Source organism: Anomaloglossus baeobatrachus, chromosome 1 (assembly GCF_048569485.1).
Source record: "Anomaloglossus baeobatrachus isolate aAnoBae1 chromosome 1, aAnoBae1.hap1, whole genome shotgun sequence".
NCBI classification, from domain to species: Eukaryota; Metazoa; Chordata; class Amphibia; order Anura; family Aromobatidae; genus Anomaloglossus; species Anomaloglossus baeobatrachus.
The window spans coordinates 750,514,278-750,540,944 of record NC_134353.1 but is presented as its reverse complement, the minus strand read 5'-3'; the positions used below and the strand labels follow the sequence as shown (position 1 = coordinate 750,540,944).

Sequence of the window (26,667 nt, the reverse complement as noted above, 5' to 3'; positions counted from 1 at the left end):
GGGCGGCTTCTGGAGAGCAACTAGTACCCTGTTCAGATCCCATGGATCTAACGGTCGCTTGTACGGGGGCACAATATGACAGACCCCCTGCAGGAACGTGCGCACCTTAGGAAGACGTGCTAGACGCTTCTGAAAAAACACGGATAGTGCCGAAACTTGCCCTTTAAGGGAGCTGAGCGACAAGCCCTTTTCTAACCCCGATTGCAGAAAGGAAAGAAACTTGGGCAATGCAAATGGCCAGGGAGACACTCCCTGAGCAGAGCACCAGGACAAGAAAATCTTCCACGTTCTGTGGTAGATCTTAGCCGAATTCGACTTTCTAGCTTGTCTCATTGTGGCAACGACTCCCTGAGATAATCCAGCAGATGCTAGGATCCAGGACTCAATGGCCACACAGTCAGGTTCAGGGCCGCAGAATTCTGATGGAAAAACGGCCCTTGGGACAGTAAGTCTGGTCGGTCTGGCAGTGACCACGGTCGACCGATCGTGAGATGCCACAGATCCGGATACCACGACCTCCTCGGCCAGTCTGGAGCGACGAGTATGACGCGGCTGCACTCGGATCTGATCTTGCGTAGCACTCTGGGCAAGAGCGCCAGAGGCGGAAACACGTATGGGAGCTGAAACTGCGACCAATCTTGAACCAAGGCGTCTGCCGCCAGAGCTCTTTGATCGCGCGACCTCGCCATGAATGCCGGGACCTTGTTGTTGTGCCGGGATGCCATTAGGTCGACGTCCGGCACTCCCCAGCGGCGACAGATTTCCTGAAACACGTCCGGGTGAAGGGACCATTCCCCTGCGTCCATGCCCTGGCGACTGAGGAAGTCTGCTTCCCAGTTTTCTACGCCTGGAATGTGAACCGCGGATATGGTGGATGCTCTGTCCTCCACCCACATTAGAATGCGCCGGACTTCTTGGAAGGCTTGCCGACTGCGCGTCCCTCCTTGGTGGTTGATGTATGCCACCGCTGTGGAGTTGTCCGATTAGATTCGGATCTGCTTTCCTTCCAGCCACTGTTGGAAGGCCAGTAGAGCAAGATACACTGCTCTGATCTCCAGAACATTGATCTGAAGGGTGGACTCCTGCGGAGTCCACGTCCCCTGAGCCCTGTGGTGGAGAAATACTGCTCCCCACCCTGACAGACTCGCATCTGTCGTGACTACTGCCCAGGATGGGGGCAGGAAGGATCTTCCCTGAGACAATGAGGTGGGAAGGAGCCACCATTGTAGAGAGTCTTTGGCCGTCTGGGAAAGCGAGACTTTCCTGTCCAGGGACGTTGACTTCCCGTCCCATTGGCGGAGAATGTCCCATTGAAGTGGGCGCAGATGAAACTGCGCAAAGGGAACTGCTTCCATGGCTGCCACCATCTTCCCTAGGAAATGCATGAGGCGCCGCAAGGGATGCAACTGGCCCTGCAGAAGAGATTGCACCCCTGTCTGTAGTGACCGCTGCTTGTCCAGCGGAAGCTTCACTATCGCTGCTAGAGTATGAAACTCCATGCCAAGATACGTTAGTGACTGAGTCGGTGATAGGATCGACTTTGGAAAGTTGATGATCCATCCGAAAGACTGTAGAGTCTCCAGCGTAGCATTCAGGCTGTGCTGACATGCCTCCTGAGAGGGAGCTTTGACCAATAAGTCGTCTAGGTAAGGGATCACCGAGTGTCCCTGAGAGAGCAAGACTGCAACCACCGCCGCCATGACCTTGGTGAAGACCCGTGGGGCTGTCGCCAGACCAAATGGAAGAGCTACGAACTGAAAATGGTCGTCTCCTATCACAAAACGTAGAAAACGTTGATGTTCTGTAGCAATTGGCACGTGGAGATAAGCATCTTTGATGTCTATTGAGGCAAGGAAGTCTCCTCTGGACATTGAGGCAATGACAGAGCGGAGGGTTTCCATCCGGAACCTCCTGGCGTGCACATGTTTGTTGAGCCGTTTTAGGTCCAGAACAGGACGGAACGAGCCGTCCTTTTTTGGAACCACAAAGAGATTGGAGTAAAATCCTTGCCCTTGTTCCTGAGGAGGGACTGGGATAATCACTCCTTCCGCTCTTAGGGAATCCACCGCCTGCAGCAGAGCATCTGCTCGGTCTGGACGTGGGGAGGTTCTGTAGAACCGAGCTGGAGGACGAGAATTGAACTCGATTCTGTACCCGCGAGACAAAATGTCCGTCACCCACCGGTCTTTGACCTGTGACATCCAAATGCCGGAAAAGCGGGAGAGCCTGCCCCCGACCGGCGATGCGGAGGGGGGGGGCTGGAAGTCATGAGGTAGCCGCTTTGGAAGCGGTACCTCCATTTGCTTTCTTGGGGCGTGTGTGAGTCCGCCACGAATCTGAGTTTCTTTGCGTCCTCTGAGTCCCTTTGGACGAGGTAAACGGTGTCTTGCCCGAACCTCGAAAGGACTGAAACCTCTGCTGCCACTTTTTCTGCTGAGGTTTGGATGTTCTGGGTTGTGGTAAAGAGGAGTCTTTACCCTTGGACTGCTTAATGATGTCAGCCAATGGCTCGCCAAACAGTCTATCTCTAGACAAAGGCAAACTGGTTAAACATTTTTTGGAACCAGCATCTGCTTTCCAGTCCTTTAACCACAAGGCTCTGCGCAAAACTACCGAATTGGCGGACGCCATTGAGGTGCGACTGGTAGATTCTAGGACCGCATTGATAGCGTAAGACGCAAACGCCGACATCTGCGTGGTAAGGTGCGCCACTTGCGGCACTGCTGGATGCATGATAGCATCCACTTTTGCTAAGCCAGCTGAAATAGCCTGGAGTGCCCATACGGCTGCGAATGCCGGAGCAAACGACGCGCCGATAGCTTCATAGACAGATTTTAACCAAAGGTCCATCTGTCTGTCATTGGCATCTTTAAGTGAAGCGCCATCCTCCACTGCAACTATGGATCTAGCTGCAAGTTTGGAAATCGGGGGGTCTACCTTTGGACACTGTGTCCAGCGCTTGACCACCTCAGGGGGGAAAGGGAAACGCGTATCTTTAGATCGTTTAGAGAAACGCCTTTCTGGGTGAGCGTCGTGCTTCTGGATTGATTCTCTGAAGTCAGAGTGATCTAACAAAGCACTCAATTTACGCTTGGGATAAAGGAAACGAAACTTTTCCTGCTCCGCAGCCGCCTCTTCTGCTGAAGGGGCTGGGGGAGAAATATCCAACAGCCTATTGATGGCTGAGATAAGGTCGTTTACCATGGCATCCCCATCCGGGGTATCCAGGTTGAGAGGGGTTCCAGGAGTGGATTCCTGATCACTCTCATCCGACACATCACAGGGAGACTGATTGCGCTGAGACCCTGAGCAGTGTGAAGACGTCGAGGGTCTTTCCCAGCGAGCTCGCTTAGGGTGGCTGGGGCCATCATCTGAGTCATAATCCTCGGCCTGTGAAGCCGGGGACCCCCCTGTGGGCTGGATACATTCCAAGTAAGGGGGACCTGAGGACAGAGGCCTCTCCGTGCCCAGAGACTGAGCCCCATGCATAGATTGCAAGGTTTCAAGGATTTTTGCCATAGATACAGACATATTATCTGCAAAAACTGCAAAGTCCGTCCCTGTCACCGGGGCAGAACTTACAAGCGTCTCAGCCTGGGTCACTACCTCTCCTGACTCCGGCTGGCGAAGCAGCACCGGGTCGGAGCATTGCACACAATGGGGGTCATCGGAGCCTACTGGTAGATTAGCCCCACATGCAGCACACGCAGTATACACAGCCCTTTTTGCCTTGGCCGCCTTGCGTTTTGAGGATGACATGTTGCTGCTTCCACAGAGCGATCTGGGATATGCAGCCAGAAGCGCACCTCACAGTGCAAGAAATACAATATCTATATATATGTACCCAGTACACTGACACACAGTGAGGCACTAGAGGGACCAGCACAGAAAAATCGCTTACCGCCCGCTTAAAAAGCGGGTGTGTGGTCGCCAGATAGCCCCTAGTCCAGGTCTCCCAGAGCCTTGCGTCCTTCCTCCAGCCAGGCATGCATGTAATGGCTGCCGGCGTCTCTAGAGAGGAAGGGGGGCGGGCCCTGGGCGTTCCTGGCCAAGAGCGGGAAGCCTGCTTCCCTCTGTGCCAAGTGAGAGGGCTGGAGCATGTAAATCAGGCTCCAGCCCTCGTCGCTGCTAGCGAACAGCGTCTCTCCCCTACCCTGAATGACAGGGTGGGGGCGGGAACGAAACGGAGCTGCCGGCGTCCTAGGCCCAAAAAGCCGGGGACTAAATTTATAACCGCCGCCGCCGTAAAAGCGCGGACGGCGGATCCCCGGCGCACCACAAGTCACAGCAGCGCCGCCCGGTCCAGAGGGGGTCGGCGCTGCGTTCCCAAACACAAACAATCCCCCAGTAATCTGTAGGGACACCAACTCCACGTTGCGGTCCCCGGCGCACTACAACACCCAGCCAGCCCGGAGTGTGTCTGTGCCTGCCGGGGACACAGAGTACCTGTATGATGCAGGGCCTGTCCCTGATCGTACTCCTGCTCCGTCTCCATCAGGTTCTAATGGGTCTGTGGATGGAGCCCGGCATCAGAGCTGAGAGGCCGGCAGGATCCCACTTCCACAGAGCCCTACAAGGGGATGTGGAAGGAAAACAGCATGTCAGGCTCCAGCCCTGTACCAGCAATAGGTACCTCAACCTTACAACACCATCCAGGGGTGAGAAGGGAGCATGCTGGGGACACTATATGTGTCCTCTTTTCTTCCATCCGAAATAGTCAGCAGCTACTGCTGACTAAAATCTGTGGAGCTATGCATGGAATGTCTGACCTCCTTCGCACACAAAGCTAAAACTGGAGAACCCGTGATACCACGGGGGGGGTATAGCCAGAGGGGGAGGGGCCTTGCACTTTTAATGTAGTGCTTTGTGTGGCCTCCAGAGGGCAGTAGCTATACCCCAATCGTCTGGGTCTCCCAATAGAGCGCTGAAGAAAAAAAAAGGCCCTCGAGACAGCAAGTCTGTTTGGTCTGGTAGTGTCCACGGTCGGCCGTCCGTGAGATGCCACAGATCCGGGTACCACGACCACCTTGGCCAGTCTGGAGCGACGAGGATGGCGCGGCGGCAGTCGGTCCTGATCTTGCGTAACACTCTGGGCAACAGTGCCAGCGGAGGAAACACATAAGGGAGCTTAAACTGCGACCAATCCTGAACTAAGGCGTCTGCCGCCTGAGCTCTGGGATCTTGAGACCGTGCCATGAACATTGGTACCTTGTTGTTGTGCCGGGACGCCATGAGGTCGACGTCCGGCACCCCCCAGCAGCAACAGATCTCCTGAAACACGTCCGGGTGAAGGGACCATTCCCCTGCGTCCATGCCCTGGCAACTGAAATAATCTGCTTCCCAGTTTTCCACGCCTGGGATGTGAACTGCGGATATGGTGGATGCCGTGGCTTCCACCCACATCAAAATCCGCCGGACTTCCTGGAAGGCTTGCCGACTGCGTGTGTCGCCTTGGTGGTTGAAGTATGCCACCGCTGTGGAATTGTCCGACTGAATTCGGATCTGCTTGCCCTCCAGCCACTGCTGGAACGCTTTCTGGGCAAGATACACTGCCCGTATGTCCAGAACGTTGATCTGAAGCGAGGACTCTTGCTGGGTCCACGTACCCTGAGCCCTGTGGTGGAGAAAAAAAAAACGCTCCCCACCCTAATGACTCGCGTCTGTCGTGACTACTTCTCAGGATGGGGGTAGGAAGGATATCCCCTTCGATAATGAAGTGGGAAGAAGCCACCACCGAAGGGAAGCTTTGGTCGCCTGAGAGAGGGAGACGGTCCTGTCGAGGGACGTCGGCTTTCTGTCCCATTTGCGTAGGATGTCCCATTGAAGGGGACGCAGGTGAAACTGCGCGAAAGGGACTGCCTCCATTGCTGCCACCATCTTCCCCAGGAAGTGCATGAGGCGCCTCAAGGGGTGTGACTGGCCTTGAAGGAGAGATTGTACCCCTTTCTGTAGTGACTAATGCTTGATCAGCGGAAGCTTCACTATCGCTGAGAGGGTATGAAACTCCATGCCAAGATATGTCAGCGATTGGGCCGGTGTCAGATTTGACTTTGTAAAATTGATGATCCACCCGACACCCTGGAGAGTCTCCAGGCTAGCGTCGAGGCTGTGTTGGCATGCCTCTTGAGAGGGTGCCTTGATCAGTATCCAAGTACGGAATCACCGAGTGACCCTGAGAGTGGAGGACCGCTACTACAGTAGCCATAACCTTGGTAAAAACCCGTGGGGCTGTTGCCAGGCCGAACGGCCGTGCCACGAATTGCAGGTGTTCATTTCCTATGGCGAAGCGCAAGAAGCGCTGGTGCTCTGGAGCAATCGGTACGTGGAGATAAGCATCTTTGATAACGATCGATGCAAGGAAATCTCCTTGGGACATTGAGGCGATGACGGAGCGGGGGGATTCCATCCTGAACCGTCTGGTTTTTACATGTTTGTTGAGCAGTTTCAGGTCCAGGACCGGGCGGAAAGACCCGTCCTCTTTTGGGACCACAAACAAGTTGGAGTAAAAACCGTGGCTCAGTTGCTGAAGAGGAACCGGGATCACCACTCCTTCTGCCTTCAGAGTGCGCAGCGCCTGCAGAAGAGCCTCGGCTCGCTAGTGAGGCGGGGATGACCTGAAGAATCGAGTCGGGGGACGAGAGGTGAACTCTATCTTGTAACCGTGAGACAGAATGTCCCTCACCCAGCGGTCTTTTATTTGTGGCAGCCAGGTGTCGCAAAAGCGGGAAAGCCTGCCACCGACCGAGGATGCTACTAGAGGAGGTCGAAAGTCATGAGGAAGCCGCTTTGTTAGCGGCGCCTCCGGTGGCCTTTTAAGGACGTGACTTAGACCGCCATGCATCAGAGTTCCTTTGTTCTTTCTGAGACCTTTTGGACGAGGAGAATTGGGACCTGCCCGCGCCCTGAAAGGACCGAAACCTCGTCTGCCCTCTCCTCCGTTGGGGTATGTCCTGTTTGGACTGGGGTAAGGATGTATCCTTTCCCTTGTGTGATGATGTCATCTAGACGCTCGCCAAACAGCCTGTCGCCAGAAATTGGCAAACTGGTTAAGCGCTTTTTTGGAAGCAGAATCTGCCTTCCATTCCCGTAGCCACAAGGCCCTGCGGAGTACCACCGAATTGGCGGCCGCGACCGCCGTACGGCTCGCAGAGTCCAGGACAGCAATAATAGCGTAAGACGCAATTGCCGAGGTCTGGGTGGTAATGGATGCCACTTGTGGCGCGGCCGTGCATGTGGCTGCTTCAATTTGTGCTCGACCTGCTGAGATAGCTTGTAGCGCCCATACAGCTGCGAATGCTGGGGCAAAAGAAGCTCCGATAGCTTCATAGATGGATTTCAACCAGAGCTCCATCTGCCTGTCAGTGGCATCCTTGAACGAGGCCCCCTCGTCCACTGCAAGTAGGATCTAGCCGCCAGTCTGGAGATTAGAGGATCCACTTTGGGACACTGAGTCCAACCTTTAACCACGTCAGGGGGAAAAGGATAACGTGTATCCTTAAGGCGCTTAGAAAAAACGCTTATCTGGACAAGCATGATGATTCTGGACTGCCTCTCTGAAATCAGAGTGGTCTAGAAACATACTCGGTGTAAGAGGAGCTGACTCCTCCGCCGGAGGAGCTGAGGGAGAAATATCCAGCATTTGATCGATGGACGCAATAAGAACGTTCACTATGGCGTCCCCGTCTGGAGTATTAAGATTGAGAGCGCCCTCAGGATCAGAATCCTGATCAGCTGTCTCCGCAGTATCAACCAGAGATTCCCCCCGCTGAGACCCTGAACAATATGATGTCGAGGGAAATTCTAAGCGAGCCCGCTTAGTCGGTCTGGGGCTGGGGTCTAAGTCAGAACCCTCAGCCTGGGATGTATGAGATACCCCGGGAGGACATTGTTGGTCCAACTGAGGGGGGCCAGGGAACAATGATTCAACAGAGTCCCTTTGCTGAGATACCGGCCTGGACTGCAAGGCTTCTAGTATCTTAGCCATAGTCTCAGAGAGTTTTGCAAACTCCGTCCCCGTCACTAGGGCAGTGTCAACAGGTGGCTCCCCCTGGGCCCCTCTTAGCAGAGGCCCTGGCTGAAGAAGTGTCACAGGGGCCGCACATTGCACACAATGAGGGTCAATGGAACCTGCCGGCAGCTGGGTCGTACAAGCGACGCAGGCAGCATAATAAGCCTGTGTTTTTTTGGCACCCCTGCCCTTTGTGGGCGCCATGCTATTGTTTTCCCTGAGTAACACAATAGGGTATATAGCCAGAATGAACTGTGCTCATACAGTGTAAAATATATACTAAAAACAAATAATGTATCAGTACACTACAGCACCATGAGGCTAGCACCAACAGGTGCTGCTTACCAGCCGCCTAAAGCGGTTATGAGGCCACCAGAGACCGTGTCTGGGTCTCTCAGGGTTTGTCCCTCTCTGCAGCGTCGGAGGAGCTGACAGGAAATGGCTGCGGTGTCCTGACGAGAGGAGGGAGCCGTGGGCGTAGCCGAGGTGCTCACACTGTGCACAGTGAGGGGAGTGGAGTATGGAAATCATACTCCAGCCCTCAGTGCTGCTCTTCCGTGCAGCGTCCCTCCCTTCCCCTGCCTGTCAGGGCTGAGGGCGGGAGAAAGGGAAACTAGGCCGCAAGCCAAGCCGGGGACTCGAGTATAAGCGTGGCCGCCGTAAAAGCGCGGCTAACGCCGAAGTCCCCGGCGAACTACAAGTCCCAGCCGCGCCGCAGTTTCCCATGGCAGCGGCGGTTAGCGCGGTAGCCCCTACATATAAACACACTCAGCGATGCTGAGTGTGTAATGGCACAGTTTAACCCGGTCCCCCGGTGCACTAGCACACCCAGCAAAGCTGAGGTGTTGCTGTGCGCGGTCCCCACAGGGATACAGAGTACCTTCACGTAGCAGGGCCATGTCCCTGAACGGTACCCGGCTCCTATCCAGCAGTCTCCACAGGAGTTGTGGATGAAGCACGGTCTCAGTGCCTGGAGACCGATAGGATCCCACTTCACCCAGAGCCCTGAGGGGGATGGGGAAGGAAAGCAGCATGTGGGCTCCAGCCTCCGTACCCGCAATGGATACCTCAACCTTAACAACACCGCCGACAAGAGTGGGGTGAGAAGGGAGCATGCTGGGGGCCCTATATGGGCCCACTTTTCTTCCATCCGACCTGGTCAGCAGCTGCTGCTGACCAATCTGTGGAGCTGTGCTGTGCGTGTCTGACCTCCTTCGCACAAAGCAAAAAACTGAGGAGCCCGTGGGAGCACGGGGGTGTATAGGCAGAAGGGGAGGGGCTTAACACTTTTGAGTGTAATACTTTGTGCGGCCTCCGGAGGCATAGCCTATACACCCAATTGTCTGGGTCTCCCAATAGAGCGACAAAGAAAAGTATTTCTAAAGATCTTTTAGGATATGCTAATGAGTGTAGGGACTAGTCCCAAGGGAGTTAGCACGCCTCTGTGAAATTAGAGCAGGAACTAACATGCTATTCAATGCCCATTGCCCAGCATCATCAGTGGTGACGTGCATATCAGTGTCCATTATCACCGCCTCAGACGCTGGGTTCAGGGTCAGAGGCGCATGATCAGAAGTCACCACACTTCCAGTGATGCACTCTAGACCTCTGAAGCCGGAACACATACTTCCGGCTTCATAGTGCGCATGCATCTGATCATGCATACTGGCCCTAAGCTTGGCATCTGAGGCAGTGCAACGGACACAGGTACGCACGTCGCCGCTGATGAGAACGCCGTGTAGTGGGCATTGAATAGTATGTTAGCATACCCCTGTGGGCGTGCCAACATAATATGAGGGAGGAATGAGCACAGGAACTAACTACCTTAAGACTTAGTCCCTGAGCTCATTAGCATATCATAAAGGATATTTAGAAATACTTTTTCTAAAGATCTCTTTATCTATGCTACTAGATACAGGGACGGTTAGGCAGGGATCAGCTCGTGGTTCTGGGTGCATATTGCACCTGACAGGTTCACTTTAAACATGTACTACGTTGTAGTTGTGAGGGCAGAAGAATTTGGGGAAAGCATAGCAATTGTACAGAAAGTATTCACAATTATGATCGGAATATGTGGATTGTGGAAGATGCAAATGTAGAGACCTATAGGTCCAAAACAATTAAAGGTGTAGCCACACATACAGGTTTATGTACATATGAAAACAGTTTTGAGCATTTATGAAATAAGTAATGGGTATCAATACTAAAGATAAAAAAAAGAGAATTTTGTTTACTTACCGTAAATTCTTTTTCTTATAGTTCCGTATTGGGAGACCCAGACAATGGGTGTTTAGCTTCTGCCTCCGGAGGACACACAATGTACTACACTTAAAAGTGTAGCTCCTCCCTCTGAGCTTATACACCCCCTGGAGAACCAGATCTAGCCAGTTTAGTGCAAAAGCTGAAGGAGAATAGCCACCCACAAGTAAAAACAGAGCCAAAACCGGAACAACCGTAGACTGTCAACAACAACAGCCGGTGATAACACGCGGAACAAGAAATTGCCAACAGGCAACAGGGAGGGTGCTGGGTCTCCCAATACGGAACTATAAGAAAAAGAATTTACGGTAAGTAAACAAAATTCTCTTTTTCTTTATCGTTCCTATGGGAGACCCAGACAATGGGACGTCTCAAAGCAGTCCATGGGTGGGAAATAAACAGAAAAACTAAGAAGTAGGCGAAGCCTAACTTCACAAATGGGCGACAGCCGCCTGAAGGATGTGTCTGCCCAAGCTCGCATCTGCCGAAGCATGAGCATGCACTTGGTAGTGCTTTGAAAAGGTATGCAGGCTAGTCCAAGTGGCAGCCTGACAGACTTGTTGAGCCGTAGCCTGGTGCCTGAAAGCCCAAGAGGCACCGACAGCTCTGGTCGAGTGTGCCTTGATCCCCGGCGGGGGAGGAAACTGAGAACACTGGTAGGCGTCCGAAATGGTCGACCTAATCCAACGGGCTAAGGTCGGCTTAGAAGCAGAGAGGCCCTTGCGCCGACCTGTGGTTAGCACAAAAAGAGGAGGTGCACCGCCTAAGCGCAGCGGTGCGAGACACATAGATCCGGAGAGCACGCACCAGATCTAGAGTATGCAGCGCTTTTTCAAAGCGATGAACAGGAGCCGGACAAAAGGAAGGTAGGGTAATGTCCTGGTTAAGGTGGAAAGGAGAGACCACCTTAGGAAGAAAGTCCGGAGTCGGACGGAGAACCACCTTGTCTTGATGAAAAACCAAAAAAGGTGACTCCGAAGAGAGCGCAACCAAATCGGAGACTCTCCTGAGGGAAGTTATGGCCACTAGAAAGACCACTTTCTGTGAAAGACGAAACAAAGAAACCTCCCTAAGAGGCTCAAAGGGGGGTTTCTGCAAAACTGTGAGAACCAAATTGAGGTCCCAGGGATCCAAGGGCCGCCGGTAAGGCGGAATGATGTGAGACGCGCCCTGTATGAAGGTGCGGACCCGAGCCAGCCGGGCGAGACGCCGCTGGAACAGCACTGACAGAGCTGAGATTTGTCCCTTGAGAGAGTTGAGGGACAGTCCCAGCTGCAGACCGGACTGTAGAAAGGACAGAAGGGTCGGCAAGGAAAATGGCCAAGGAGGATGGCCGGAAGAGCGACACCAGGACAGGAAAATTTTCCAAGTCCTGTGATAGATCTTGGCGGAGGAAGACTTACGGACCCGAGTCATAGTGGAGATGACTTCAGGAGGGATACCAGAAGCCGTCAAGATCCAGGACTCAAGAGCCACGCCGTCAATTTGAGAGCCGCAGAATTCAGGCGGAAAGAAGGGAATTTTGTTTACTTACCGTAAATTCCTTTTCTTCTAGCTCCAATTGGGAGACCCAGACAATTGGGTGTATAGCTATTGCCTCTGGAGGCCACACAAAGTATTACACTTAAAAGTGTAAGGCCCCTCCCCTTCTGGCTATACACCCCCAGTGGGATCACTGGTTCACCAGTTTTAGTGCCAAAGCAAGAAGGAGGAAAGCCAATAACTGGTTTAAAGACCAATTCAATCCGAGGAAACATCGGAGAACTGAACCATACCACATGAACAACATGTGTACCCGAAAAAACAGAAAAACCCCGAGAAAACAGGGCGGGTGCTGGGTCTCCCAATTGGAGCTAGAAGAAAAGGAATTTACGGTAAGTAAACAAAATTCCCTTCTTCTTTGTCGCTCCATTGGGAGACCCAGACAATTGGGATGTCCAAAAGCAATCCCTGGGTGGGTAAAAGAATACCTCATGATAGGGCCGTCAAACGGCCCTCTCCTACAGGTGGCCAACCGCCGCCTGAATGACTTATCTACCTAGGCTGGCGTCTGCCGAAGCGTAGGTATGCATCTGATAATGCTTGGTAAAAGTAAGTAGACTCGACCAGGTGGGTGCCTGACACACCTGCTGAGCCGTAGCCTGGTGCCGTAATGCCCAGGATGCACCCACGGCTCTGGTAGAATGGGCCTTCGGCCTTGAGAGAACCAGAAGCCCAGTAGAACTGTAGGTTTCAAGAATTGGTTCCTCGAGCCCCCGAGCAAGGGTGGATCTGGAAGCTTGCGACTGTTTACGCCGACCAGCGACAAGGACAAAGAGTGCATCCGGGTGGCGCAGGAGCGCCATGCGGGAAGTAGAACCTGAGTGCTCTCACCAGAACCAACAGATGCAAATCTTTCTGAAATTGATGGACTGGACGAGGACACAAAGAAGGTGAGGTGATATCCTGATTGATATGAAAATGGGATACCACCTTAGGGAGAAATTCCGGAACCGGACGCAGAACTACCCTGTCCTGGTGAAGGACCAGGAAGGGAGTTTGTATGAGAGCGTTGCTAGCTCGGAAACTCTCCTAAGAGACGAGACCGTTACTAGAAGGCCACTTCCCGTGAAAAACGGGAAGGGAGACATCCTTCAAAGGCTCGAAAGGCGGCATCTGGAGAGCAATTAGAACCTTGTTCAGATCTCAGGGCTCTAACGGCCGCTTGTACGGAGTGCTGAGAAGACAAACTCCCCGTAGGAACGTGCGTACCTGAGGAAGTCGTCGTTTCTGAAAAAATACAGATAGCGCTGAGACTTGTCCCTAAAGGGAACTGAGCGACAACCCATTTTCCTACCTAGATTGCAGGAAGGAAGGAAACATAGACGATGCAACCGGCCAGGGAGAAACACCCTGCGCCGAGCACCGAGATAAGAACATCTTCCACGTCCTGTGGTCAATCTTGGCGGACGTTGGTATGCTAGCCTGTCTCATGGTGGCAACCACGTCCTGAGGTAATCCTGACGACACTAGGTTCCAGGACTCAATGCCACACCATCCGGTTGAGGGCCGTAGAATTCAAATGGAAGAATGGCCCTTGAGACAGCCAGTCTGATTGGTCTGGTAGTGCCCCCGGTTAGCCTACCGTGAGGCACCACAGAACCGAGTACCACAACATCCTCGGCCAATTTGTAGCGACGAGGATGGCGCGGCCGCAGTCGGTCTTGATCTAGCGCAGTACTCTGGGCAACAATGCCAGAGGTGGCACCTAAGGTAGCTGGAACTGCGACCAATGCTGAACTAAGGCGTTTGCCGCCAGAGCTCGATGATTGTGAAACCGTGCCATGAAGCTGGCACATTGTTGTTGTGCCGTGACGCCATTAGATCGACGTCTGGCCTCTGTCAGCGGCGCCAGATCTCCTGAAACCCGTCCGGGTGAGGAGACCATACTCTTTCGGCCACACCTCAGCGACTTAGGAAGTCAGCTTCCTAGTTTCCACACTTGGGATGTGAATTGTGGATATGGTGGATGCCGTGTCTTCCACCCACATCAGAACCTGCCGGACTTCCTGGAAGGCTTGCCGGTTGCGCGTTCTTCCTTGGTGGTTGATGTATGCCACCGCTGTGGAGCTGTCCGACTGAAGTCGGATATGCTTGCTTTCCAGCCGCTGTTGGAAGGATTGTAGGGCAAGATACACTGCTCTGTGTTCAAGAACATTGATCTGAAGAGTGGACTCTTGCTGAGTCCACGTACCCTGAGCGCTGTAGTGGAGAAAAACTGCTCCCCACCCTGATAGACTCGCGTCTGTCGTAACTATCGCCCAGGACGGGGATAGGAAGGACCTTCTTTTTGACCAAGAGGTGAGAAGAAGCCACCACCGTAGAGATTCCTTGGCCGCCTGAGAAAGAACGACGACTCTGTTGAGGGACGTCGACTCCTCGTCCCATTGGCGGAGAATGTCCCATTGTAGTGGACGCAGTAAAACTGCGCGAAAGGAACTGCCTCCATTGCTACCATCTTACGTAGGAAGTGCATGAGGCGTCTCAATGTGTGCGACTGGTTCTTAAAGAAGAGCTTGCAGCCCGTAGTGAATGCTGTTTGTCTAGCGGCAGCTTCACTATCGCTGAGAGAGTAAGAAACTCTATGCCTAGATATGTTATCGATAGGGTCGGGGTCGGATCTGACTTTAAAAAGTTGATGATCCACCCAAAACTCTAGAGAGTCTCCAGCGCAACGTTCGGGCAGTGTTGGCATGTTTCCTAAGAGAGTGCCTTGACAAGTAGATCGTCTAAATACGGGACCACAGAGTGACCCTGAGAGTGCAGGACTGTGACTACTGCTGCCCTGACCTTGGCGAAGACCAGTTGGACTGTCGCTAGCCGGAAGGTAGAGCTACGAACAGAGGGTGTTCGTCTCCTATAACGAAGCGTAGAAACGCTAGTGCTCTGGATCAATCGGCACGTGTGGATAAGCATCCTTGATGCCTAATGATGCTAGGAAATATCCTTGGGACCTTGAGGCGATGACATGGCGGAGGGATTCCATCCGGAACCGCCTGGTGTCCACGAGCTTGCTGAGCATTTTTAGATCCAGAACGGGACGGAACGGCCCGTTGTTATAGGTACCGCAAAGAATTTGGGGTAAAAACCGTGACCTTGTTCCTGAAGAGGAACGGGGGTCATCACTCTTTCTGCCTATAGCGTGCACCCTGTTTGCAGAAGAGCAGCGGCCCGGCCGGGAGGTGGAGAAATTCTGAAGAATCGAGTTGGAGGACGAGAAGTGAGCTCTATCCTGTACCCGTGAGACAGAATGTCTCACACTCAATGGTCATTGACCTATGGCAGCTAAATATCGCCAAGGCGGGAGAGCCTGCTACCGACCGAGGCCGCAAGTCATGAGGAAGCCGCCTTGGAAGCGGGTTTTCAGACTGTCGCTTTTTTGGGCGAGACTGAGCCCGCTAAGAATCTTAGCTCCTCTGATCCTTTTGAGTCCACATTGGACGAGGAAAAATGGGACCTGCCCGAGCCTCGAAAAGGCCGAAAACCCCGACTGCCTCTTGCTCTGTTGGGGTTTGTCGTGTCCGGGCTGAGGAAAGGATGAATCCTTACCCCTGGACTGTTTGATGGTTACATCCAACGCTCACCAAACAGTCGGTCAGCAGAAAAAGGCAACTGGTTAGGCAACCTTTTTTGGAAGCAGAATCTGCCTTCCATTCACTTAACGAGCAGACCAGGCTCTGCTTAAAAACACGGAGTAGCGGAGGCTACCGCCGCACGGTTCGCAGAGTCCAGGACAACCTGAATCGCGTAAGAAACAAATGCAGACATTTGAGAGGTTAAGGATGCCACCTGCGGCACAGATGTACGTGTAACCGTGTCAATCTGTGTAAGACAAGCTGAAATAGCTTGGAGTGCCCCAAGGGAGAGAATGCCGGAGCCAACGGTGCGCCGACAGCCTCATAGATGGCTTTCGACCAGAGATCCATCTGTCTGTCAGTGGCATCTTTGAGTTTGCAGTTCCATCTCCCACTGCAACTATGGATCTAGCTACAAGCCTGGAGATTGGAGGATGCCGCTCGGGACATTGGGTCCAGTCCTTGACCAAGTCAGGGGACAGGGATAACGTGTATCCTAAGCCGTTTGGAGAAGCGCATATCTGGATAAGCGTGGTGTTCCTGGACTGCCTCTCTGAAGGCAGAGTGGTCCAGAAAAATACGTGAAGCTGACTCCTCCACTGGAGGAGCTGTGAGAAATAACCCACATTCTATAGATGGACGCTATAAGATTATTTACTATGGCGTCACAATCAGGTGTATCCAGATTGAGAGGGTCTCAGGATCAGAATCCTGAGCCGCTACTTCCGCCTCATTACACAGCGAGTCCTTCTGTTAGGACCCTGCTGAAACCGAGGCCGCTCATAGCGAGCCCACTTAGGCTGTCTGGGACTGACGTCCGTGCAGAGCCGTGACTCTGGGATGCGTGTGACATTCCCGGAGCTGTTAGTTATTCACACTGAGGGGGGCCATGGATCAATGATTCAACAGTGCCCATATTGTGAGAGACATGTCCGGACTGCTAGGCTTCTAGTATCATAGCCATAGTCTCAGAAAAACTGTCAGTAAATACTGCAGACACCGTCCTTATCCCCTGGCCATTAGTGCATACAATGGGAGTCTATGTACCTGCCGGCCGTATAGCCGTACATGCTGTACCAGCTGTATAGAAAAACATGTGGTTCTGCACCTTTGTTTTACACAGAGAATATGCTGATAACTCCTCCGCATAATCCAGGAGGGTATATACAACGTGCGACCAAACAGTGCAATGTATATAGTACAAGCATATCTATAAGTGCACTTCTGCACTAGTGGGGTTAGCACCACAGGTGCTGCTTAACGCCTGTTGCAGCGATTGTGTGACTATCAGAATGCCAGGGTCTTCCACACTTGTCTCTGTATCGTACAGAAACTGACACTAATGGCTGCCGGTGTCCTTGTAGAGAAGGAAGCCGTGGGCGTGCCTGAGAAAGTGCGGGAATCCGGATTCACAGTGCACACAGTGAGAGGGGTGGAGTATGCAAAACATACTCCAGCTCTCAGCTCTGCTCTATGCAGCGTCACGCCCCTACCCTGACTGTCAGGGCTGTGGGCGGTAACGAAGGGAGACTAGGCCCAGAAGCCGGGGACTCGAGTTAACAGCGCGGCCCGCCGTAAAAGCGCGGGCCGCGCTGAAGTCCCCGGCGCACCACAAGTGCCAGCCGCGCCGCAGTTCCAGCAGCGGCCGGCGCGACCGATTCCTGGAAGTGGCCAGCGTCCCGCCCCTCTCCTGACTGGCAGGTCTGGGGGCGGGAACGAACGGAAGCAGGCCGCAAAAGCCGGGGACTCTAGTTATCAGCGCGGCCGCCGTAAAAGCGCAGGCCGCGCTGAAGTCCCCGGCGCACTACAAGTGCCAGCCGCGCCGCAGTCCCAGCGGCCGGCGCGACCAATTCCCATAAGTGAGCCTGCTTCAGCAAAGCTGAATGAGGCCATGGCACAGGCGCCGCAGCGCTGATGTCCCCCGGCGCACTACAACACCCAGCATGCTGCGGTGTGAGCGCCAAATGCACGGGGACACAGAGTACCTTGAGGAAGCAGGGCCATGTCCCTGATGTACTCCGCTCCATCCAGCATCTTCTCCAGGGGCTGTAGATGGAGCACGGTCTCAGTGCCTGGAGACCGGTAAATCCCACTTCACCCAGAGCCCTGTAAAAAGGGATGGGGAAGGAATCAGCATGTGGGCTCCTGCCGCCGTACCCGCAATGGGTACCTCAACCTTACAAACACCTCCGACATACAGTGGGGTGAGAAGGGAGCATGCTGGGGACACTATATGTGTCCTCTTTTCTTCCATCCGACATAGTCAGCAGCTGCTGCTGACTAAAAAGTGGAGCTATGCGTGGATGTGTTGCCTCCTTCGCACAAAGCACAAAACTGGTGAACCAGTGATCCCACTGGGGGTGTATAGCCAGAAGGGGAGGGGCCTTACACTTTTAAGTGTAATACTTTGTGTGGCCTCCAGAGGCAATAGCTATACACCCAATTGTCTGGGTCTCCCAATGGAGCGACAAAGAAAACGGACCTTGTGAGAGAAGGTCTGGACGGTCCGGAAGATGCCACGGCACCTCTACGGACAGAAGGAGCAGGTCTGGGTACCAAGCTCGCCTGGGCCAATCCGGAGCAATGAGAATGACTCGACGGCCCTCCAATCTTATCTTGCGCAGGACTCTGGGCAAGAGAGCTAGAGGGGGAAACACGTAGGACAGACGAAACTGGGACTAGTCTTGGACCAGAGCGTCCGCGGCAAAGGCCTGAGGATCGTGGGAGCGAGCCACGTAAACAGGAACTTTGTTGTTGTGACGGGACGCCATTAGGTCCACGTCTGGAGTGCCCCATTTGCGGCAGATTGACTGAAAAACTGCCGGGTGCAGGGACCACTCGCCACTGTCCACGGTTTGACGGCTGAGATAATCTGCCTCCCAGTTTTCCACGTCTGGGATGTGGACTGCGGATATGGTGGACTTGGAGTCCTCTGCCCATTGAAGGATGCGTTGTACCTCCAACATTGCCAGGCGGCTGCGTGTCCCGCCTTGGTGATTGATGTAGGCAACCGCTGTCGCGTTGTCCGACTGGACTCGGATGTGCCTGCCCGCCAGCAGATGGTGAAAAGCTAGGAGAGCCAGAAGCACGGCTCTGGTTTCCAGCACATTGATCGAAAGGGCTGACTTGGACGGAGTCCAAGTGCCCTGTGCTCGGTGGTGGAGACATACCGCTCCCCAGCCGGATAGACTGGCGTCCGTGCTGAGGATCACCCAGGACGGGGCGAGAAAGGAGCGCCCCTGGGACAGAGAGAGGGGCCGAAGCCACCACTGAAGAGAGCTCCTGGTCTGTGGCGACAGAGCCACTAACCTGTGCAAGGAGTAAGGCCGCTTGTCCCAACAGCGGAGAATGTCCAGCTGCAGGGGACGCAGATGGAACTGGGCAAAGGGAACAGCCTCCATTGACGCCACCATTTGACCCAGCACCTGCATCAGGCGCCTGAGGGAATAACGGCGGGGCCTCAGCAGAGAGCGCACCGCCAGGTGAAGGGACTGCTGTTTGACTAAGGGCAACTTCACAAGTGCCGGCAAAGTCTCGAACTGCATCCCTAGGTACGTGAGACTCTGGGTCGGAGTCAGAGTGGACTTGGGAAGATTGACAAGCCACCCGAATTGGGCTAGAGTGGCGAGAGTGAGCGAGACACTCCGCTGACAGTCCACGCTGGATGAAGCCTTTACCAGAAGGTCGTCCAGGTAAGGGATCACTGCCAACCCCTGTAAGTGCAGGACCGCAATCACTGCTGCCATGACCTTGGTGAATACCCGAGGAGCTGTGGCCATCCCAAAGGGGAGAGCCACGAATTGGAAGTGTTCCTCTCCGATTGCAAAACGTAGCCAACGCTGGTGTGAAACCGCAATTGGCACATGCAGATAGGCATCTCTGATGTCGATGGATGCCAGGAAATCCCCTTGGGTCATTGAGGCAATGACTGATCGCAGAGACTCCATGCGAAAATGCCGCACCTGAACATGCTTGTTAAGAAGCTTGAGATCCAGGATGGGCCGGAAGGAACCGTCCTTTTTGGGGACTAGGAAGAGATTTGAGTAGAAACCTCTGAACCGTTCCCGGGCGGGAACCGGTACAATTACTCCGTTGGCCTGCAAGGATGCCACGGCCTGTGAGAAGGCGGCGGCCTTGGAGCAGGGGGGAGTAGAGAGAAAAAATCTGTTTGGCGGGCTGGAAGAGAATTCTATCCTGTAGCCGTGGGAGATGATATCCCTTACCCACTGATCGGAGACGTGTTGAAACCACGCGTCGCCAAAGTGGGAGAGCCTGCCACCGACTAAGGACGTTGCTGGCGCGGACAGATAGTCACAATGAGGCTGCCTTAGTGGCAGCACCTCCTGCGGTCTTTTGTGGACGCGCTTTTGGGCGCCAGTTGGATTTCTGGTCCTTGGCTGAGTTAGTGGACGAGGCCGAGGGCTTAGAGGAGGACCAGTTGGAGGAACGAAAGGAACGAAACCTCGACTGATTCCTGCCCTGGACAGGTTTCCTGGTTTTGGTTTGTGGCATGGAAGTACTCTTCCCGCCAGTAGCTTCCTTAATAATTTCATCCAGCTGTTCACCGAACAGCCGGGACCCAGCAAAAGGGAGTCCAGCAAGGTACTTCTTTGAAGAAGCATCTGCCTTCCACTCTCGCAGCCATAAGATCCTGCGGATAGCGAGGGAATTAGCCGAAGCCACCGCAGTGCGGTGAGAAGCTTCCAGCATGGCAGACATGGCATAGGATGAAAAAGCTGAAGCTTGGGAAGTTAAGGTAACCATTTCGGGCATAGATTCCCTGGCGAGGGAATGCATCTCCTCCAGAGAAGCAGGGATGGCTTTGAGAGCCCACACTGCTGCAAAAGTCGGGGAGAACGAAGCCCCCGCCGCCTCATATACGGATTTGGCCAGAAGGTCAATCTGGCGGTCAGTGGAATCCTTAAGAGAGGTGCCATCAGCCACCGATACAACGGTCCAGGCTGAGAGTCTAGACACCAGGGAGTCTACCTTTGGGGAATGAGCCCACTCCTTGACCACCTCAGGTGGAAAGGGAAAGCGGTCATCAGAACCACGCTTTTGGAAGCGTTTGTCAGGACAGGCCCTGGGCTTGGTCACAGCGGCCTGAAAACTGGAGTGGTTAAAGAACACACTCTTTACTCTCTTAGGCGAGGTAAACTGGTGCTTTTCTGCCAGAGAGGGTTGCTCCTCTGATACTGGCGGATTGAGATCCAGTACAGAATTAATGGACGCAACCAAATCACTAACATCTGAGTCACTTTCGGACAGATCAATGGGGTACATGGAGTTAACCTCCGAGCCCCCCGTAAAGGCATCCTCCTCATCCTGCGAGTCAGCTCCTGAATCAGAGCCGCGGGACGAGGAAGGAGAGGGAACCCTGCGTATCTTCTTAGAAGGACGGGGTCTGGGACCAGATGATGAATCCTCTGTGAGCTCCGGTCCTGAGAAACCCCTAGCAGCAGAGGCACCCTGTGAAAGGGGCTGATGCATGTTCAGCAAAGTCCTGGACAGAAGTCCCATGGAGTCAGCAAAAGACTGGGAGATAGACCTAGAAAAGGATTCTACCCAAGCCGGGGGTTCAGCCACAGGAACAGTGGCAGCCTGAGGGACCACTGGGGGTGAGACTCCAGGCTGAGGCACCGCCAGGTTAGAGCAGGCATCACAATGTGGGAATATGCTCGGTTCAGGCAGCAGGAGCTTACATGCAGTGCATACTGAGTACAGCTTTGGAGCCTTGCTCCTCGTGTGAGACATGCTGCTGGAGTGGGGGCTCTGCCAGAGAATGAACCCCAGAGAGTATAATCAGAGGTCCACAACCGGAGACCGGTTGTGGCTTACCAGACCGCTGGAGCGGTGTTGTGTGCCCTCCAGATCCCGAAGCCCGGACCCCCAAGCACAGCAACTCAGCAGAGGTGCTGCAGACCAGCGCTTGCAGAGAGAACGCTGAGAAAATGGCCGCCGGAGCGAGGAGAGGGGGCGGGACTTGCTTGAAGAGCGGGATCTGGAGGGCCATAGAGACCTACAGGGGAGGGGACACACACTGCAGTGGGGAGTGTTCCTCCCCTGTGCAGAACGGCCGCCGGGAGGAGCCGAGCCTGTCCCTCTGCATGAATGACATGCGAGGGCAGTGAAACCGAAACTAGGCCTCCGGCGAAGCCGGGGCCTAAATTTGAGCGGCGCGGCCGGCGCACAGGCACCATCGGCGCGGTTCTCAGGCGACAGCCAGAGAACCCGCCGGAAATGTCATAAAACACAGTCAGCACACTCTCCCACAACAATAAAGTAGAGGGACCCCCAATATATAAACGTCTCAGGTACTTAGCTTGCTGAGACGCAGGGTTCCAAGTCCCTGGGGTGAGTGCTCCGGTCCAGCAGGGTCCTGAAGGGCTGCGGATGGAGACCGGTCTCCTGCCAGGCATGGAGACCGTGCTGGCTCCCACTTCAAGCCAGAGCCCAGGAGGGATGGTGAAGGAGCGCGGCATGTAAGGCTCCAGCCTTGGAATCAACCTTAACAAAACCGCCGACACAGTGGGGTGAGAAGGGACATGCCGGGAGTCCAGACTTGGACCCGCTTTTCTTCAAACTCTTTCCAAAAAATCAAAAATCAGATGAGAATGCATGTGTGGATGTATGCCTCCTGAACATAAAGCGATAAACTGGCTAGATCTGGTTCTCCAGGGGGTGTATAAGCTCAGAGGGAGGAGCTACACTTTTAAGTGTAGTACTTTGTGTGTCCTCCGGAGGCAGAAGCTAAACACCCATTGTCTGGGTCTCCCATAGGAACGATAAAGAAATAATACTAGTAGTTAAGCAAGTACATCAATGTACCGTAATACACAATTCCTACAGTAGTTGTTCTGGAAACATTTTCCTAGCATGGTCTGTTTAAACACAAAAAAACTGAAAGTGATATGTACAAGTATTGTGTATTCATTACTAGAACATTGCTTTCAGATGGCAGACTGCAGAGTACCTGGGCACTGAATTTTATGAGGACCATGTACTGATTAGGTGTGGAGTCTCGGATTATTTTCATATGCTCAATAACTTCATTAAATGGGGCCACAAACTTCATCAAATCATGGCTTGTCATAGTGGCTGGAACTGTAAGAATGCAGATCATTGCACTACGCCTGACGTCTTCCTTCAATGAAGTCATCTTGCTAAAAAACAAAAAAACAAAAGAAATGAACATGAAAGTGCTACACTGGGAAAATGTATTTACATACAATCAATGTTAGACCAATAATAAACAGTAAATGTTACACTTATATGAAAGTAATAAAATGATGCTGACATCTCTACTAAACGATTTCCCATAGGTGTAAATGGTTGTCTGGGACATAACTGATAGTCTGGGGATTTACACCAGACACCAGCAAATGAGCTGAAATCTGCACTAGAAGCAGCAATGTACAGTATAAGCAATGTATGGGGCAGAACACACAGCCCCGTACATTGCTTAGTGGTTGCTGAGAACTACTATTTGTCTTATTTAAGTGAACAAGATAAAATTCAGTACTCGGAAGAGGCCAACAAGTAGCATATTTTTTAGCCTATATAATATGCAATTTTTAGCAAGAAAAACACCTGCTAAAAAGCGTTCATGTATTATAGCCTTGAGACAGCTTCCTGCGATTGAGAACGGTGACACAAAATCCTTCCGAATCACGGAGAGAACTGCTGTCTCTTCACCTGCCCCACACTAACTCTATGTGATCAGTGCAGAGCAGGAGAGGAAGCCACCGGCGCCTGCACATCTCCTGGACATTCAAACAGACTAACTCCAGGACCCTCCAGGTCATCTGTGTGTATGTAAAGGTGCATGTAGCAGAGCTGTGAGTGAACACTGCAAAGCTAAGTGCGCATGTACTATCCATGCAGCAGTGTTATGAACACATGTGCGCTGCAGAGTGTATATAATGTGATTGCTGTAAAGCTATATGTTTATAAAACACATTCTGCAGAGAAACAATAACAATAGATCAATTACCTTCATATTCTACCCTAGTGCGTTAAAATGAGTGACAATCCCTCCACATTAAGCCGTCAGAGAAGACAATTTTTCTGATTTTCTGCTGTCTAAACCTGGGGTGCATCTCATATTGAGGTGGGTCCTATGCTTCACAAAACACAGTTATCTACTTGGCTGCAGGGTTGTGTCTCGTTTATCACTTATAATCAGCCATTGCTGCAGCAAAGTTCAGTTGATTAGTGGAGGTGATAAGGATCGAAACCCCACAGATCTCATATTCATAGGTTACCAATTATTAAAGTGGTTTTGGGTTGTCCCCTTTGAGAAAACGTTTCCCTATATGCACAGTTTTCTAGAAAAAAAAACAAAACCTGTGCTTTACTTACCCTATCAGGGTCCAGCGATGCATCTCTGCTGCTGGCCCTGGTTTCTTGTTTGGCTGCAGAGGTGACGGTACGTCAACATCACTAACTAATCCCTGACTTCTCAAAAAAATAAAACGTTGTGGACCTCAGAAAATTTTTTGTTTTGTCCCGTTTCCCCCCCCCCCCCCCCCCCCCCATCACTATTTCACACCACAGAATTTTTTGGCCTGGGAATTGGTTACAGGATAACTCCAGTAATGTCAGGATTTGTAAATCCCACCAGCCATCGAAGTAGAAGAGGCTAGTCTGTCTTAGGCAAAAAACAAAAACACACAACACTGCTGGAAAGCCATTCAGCAAAGCTTCCATTCAGCATTGTACTATTGTCATTGGGGTTCCATCATCCCCGGCGCTCATCTGTTGTCACATTTAAACTTCACCAACATCTATAAAAGGTAAGTATTAGAACTAACATGCTTACTTTGTCTTGTATAAATGCATTATGCCGTGAACTATTTCCACAGAAGGGTTCCCACTGAAGAAAGTGATTTGCTCAGGTAGCTGTTTCGATGGAGAGTCTGGAGCCGTCTGACCGGGAGTTTCAGAAGGGTCATCTGTTTTTTCTGTGCTTGAGACTTCTTGGACATCTAAACAAATAAAAAAAAAAAAAAAAAAAAAGAAATAAATTATTAGCTGGCTGAATGAAAAAGATTGTGCATAGGTCACAATGTAGATGAAGTATAACATTAATATGCTGTGCTTGTACTGAGGCCATTCATACAGCGGTCACGGGTCATGCCTAATATACACACATATTTTTCTTTTTCTACACATAGATACATACATACATACACAAACAAATGGATGGGCTGGAATAGATACAAAAAAGGGGAAGGAATCCAGCTCTTCAGGTGAAAAAGACTTCAAGTTTATTTCAATATGCAGGCAAAACAGCATGACCAGCGCTATGCGTTCATGATTAAGGGTGATTTTTTCACCTGAAACGCGTAGCGCTGGTCATGCTGTTTTGCCTGCATGTTGAAATAAACTTGAAGTCTTTTTCACCTGAAGAGCTGGATTCCTTCCCCTTTTTTGGATTATTTTGGGTCGTGGCTGTGCCTGTCCGTGCTCCAGGAAAGACGCTAAAAAGGAGTGGGTGCACACACGGTGAGCTGAATATCTTATATATGGGCTGGAATAGATAGCCGGCACATACCACTTCGTGAGTAATGAAAACATTTCGGGGATAACCCACTGTTTGAAGTGCATTACTGTAAGGCTATGTGCCCACGCTGCGGATTTACCGCGGATTTTGCTGCGGATTTGCTGCGGATTTTCCGAAAATCTGCAGCAGCGGCACTTCCAAGCCATTTCAATGGCATTTTGGAAATGCTGTGTCCATGCTGCGGATTTTTCCGCGGCGGATTTGCCGCGGATTTTGATCCGGAAAAATCTGCAGCATGTCAATTATTGTTGCGGATTTTGGTGCGGATTTGGGTATAGAATGGGGAAAAAAAAAAAAATCCGCATCAAAATCCGCAGCAAATTTGCGGTAATCCGCGGCAAAAATAAGGTGCGGATTTGCCGCGAAAGTCGCGGATTTTCATGCAGAAAAATCCGCAGGTACATTCTACCGTGGACACATAGCCTTAGTAGGTAATCTGCAATCAAATTTCAAGGTAATAAATCCATTCAGGGGCAGTCGTCCACCCCTAACCAGTAAGCATATATGGAGGAACCAGAAGTCCATACTGGAGACAGAGTGTGGAGAGACTCAGCAGCTGTTACATACCCAGCATATATGTTTCTAGCAGTAGTGGCCAGAGCTGACCTCTGATTGCTGTTGCCAACTATTTTGATAGTGCTATCAATCTCTGACAGAGGCATTTAGAGGAAATCAGTCAGCAGGTTTTTGCTATGTAATCTGAAGATACCATGCAGTAAAACATGGAGTTCAGGAATGCCTGTCTTGTCAAGGTCTGATTTGCTGTTTATTTCCTATGTTTGTATAACCAGCAGGACTTCTCATTGCTCTGACTACAATGTCACACACATAGCGGGCTGGCAAGCCCCCTCTTCTGATTGACACCTCACTGTCAGTGTACAATTTCTATAGAGAGCCCGGTGTGCGGGACAGCTCTCACCTCTGCTACATGGCTAAATCTAAAAATAATCTAAGTGATGCATTGTTGGATTCAGGGTCTCTTTGCATATGTCATGCTGTTCTCAGAGAAGGTAGCAAAAACCTGCTGACAGATTCCCTTTAAAAAAGGGAGTGTTCATTCATTGGTCGCCTGTGACGAAAGCACGGGATATATATGGGTCACCATGGCAGCTGAGGGCTTGGTGAAAGGCCTCTTGGTTGAAATCATGCTACTTCTATGAAGCCCAGGCACAGGCTGAGCTGTATAGGAGACCATAAATTACACTATATACTGCAAAACTGTGGTATAGCAGTATATATAGTATGGGATCAGATAACAGGTAAAAATCCCCTAAGGGGACTAAAAACAAAATAAGTTAATAATAAAAAAAAAAATTGAATCACCTCTGAACACTCATTACAATAAAAAGAAAATATCATTCAGTAGCTATGTCTAGAAATGTCCAATATATTAAAGTAAAATTTTAATTGTGGTAACTCATATGCACCATAAAAAAATTAAAAAAAAAAATTACAAGAAAAAAAAAAAAAAAGGTAAGGCTCTTCATAAAAGGCAAAGAAAAAACAAAAGCACAAAAAACAAATATCGCCACTTAACACAGGAATCACCCCCACCCCCCTCAACGCAAATCACCCTCCTCCCCTCCCACACAGCACTGCTTTTCTGGTGGTCTCCTCTGGATGGGTAGAGATGATACCATGACCCGACTGCTGAAGCCCCTGATTGGCTGCCATATCTAGTGAATGGTGGTCGGGATATCACCACATCTAATATACAGTAT

At 51.9% G+C, this 26,667-nt stretch overlaps 1 protein-coding gene across 2 annotated transcripts in view; it reads right to left on the bottom strand.

Annotated features, from left to right (window-relative positions):
- Nucleotides 1–26,667, bottom strand: part of BRAP (BRCA1 associated protein) — a 149,139-nt gene that overhangs the window by 108,211 nt on the left and 14,261 nt on the right. For both annotated transcript variants that reach the window (XM_075323736.1, XM_075323744.1), the window contains 2 exons: nt 24,203–24,368; nt 22,355–22,544 (listed from right to left, as the gene is read on the bottom strand). In XM_075323736.1, the coding sequence (XP_075179851.1) occupies nt 22,355–22,544; nt 24,203–24,368 (356 nt within the window). The remainder of the gene's footprint in view (nt 1–22,354; nt 22,545–24,202; nt 24,369–26,667) is intronic.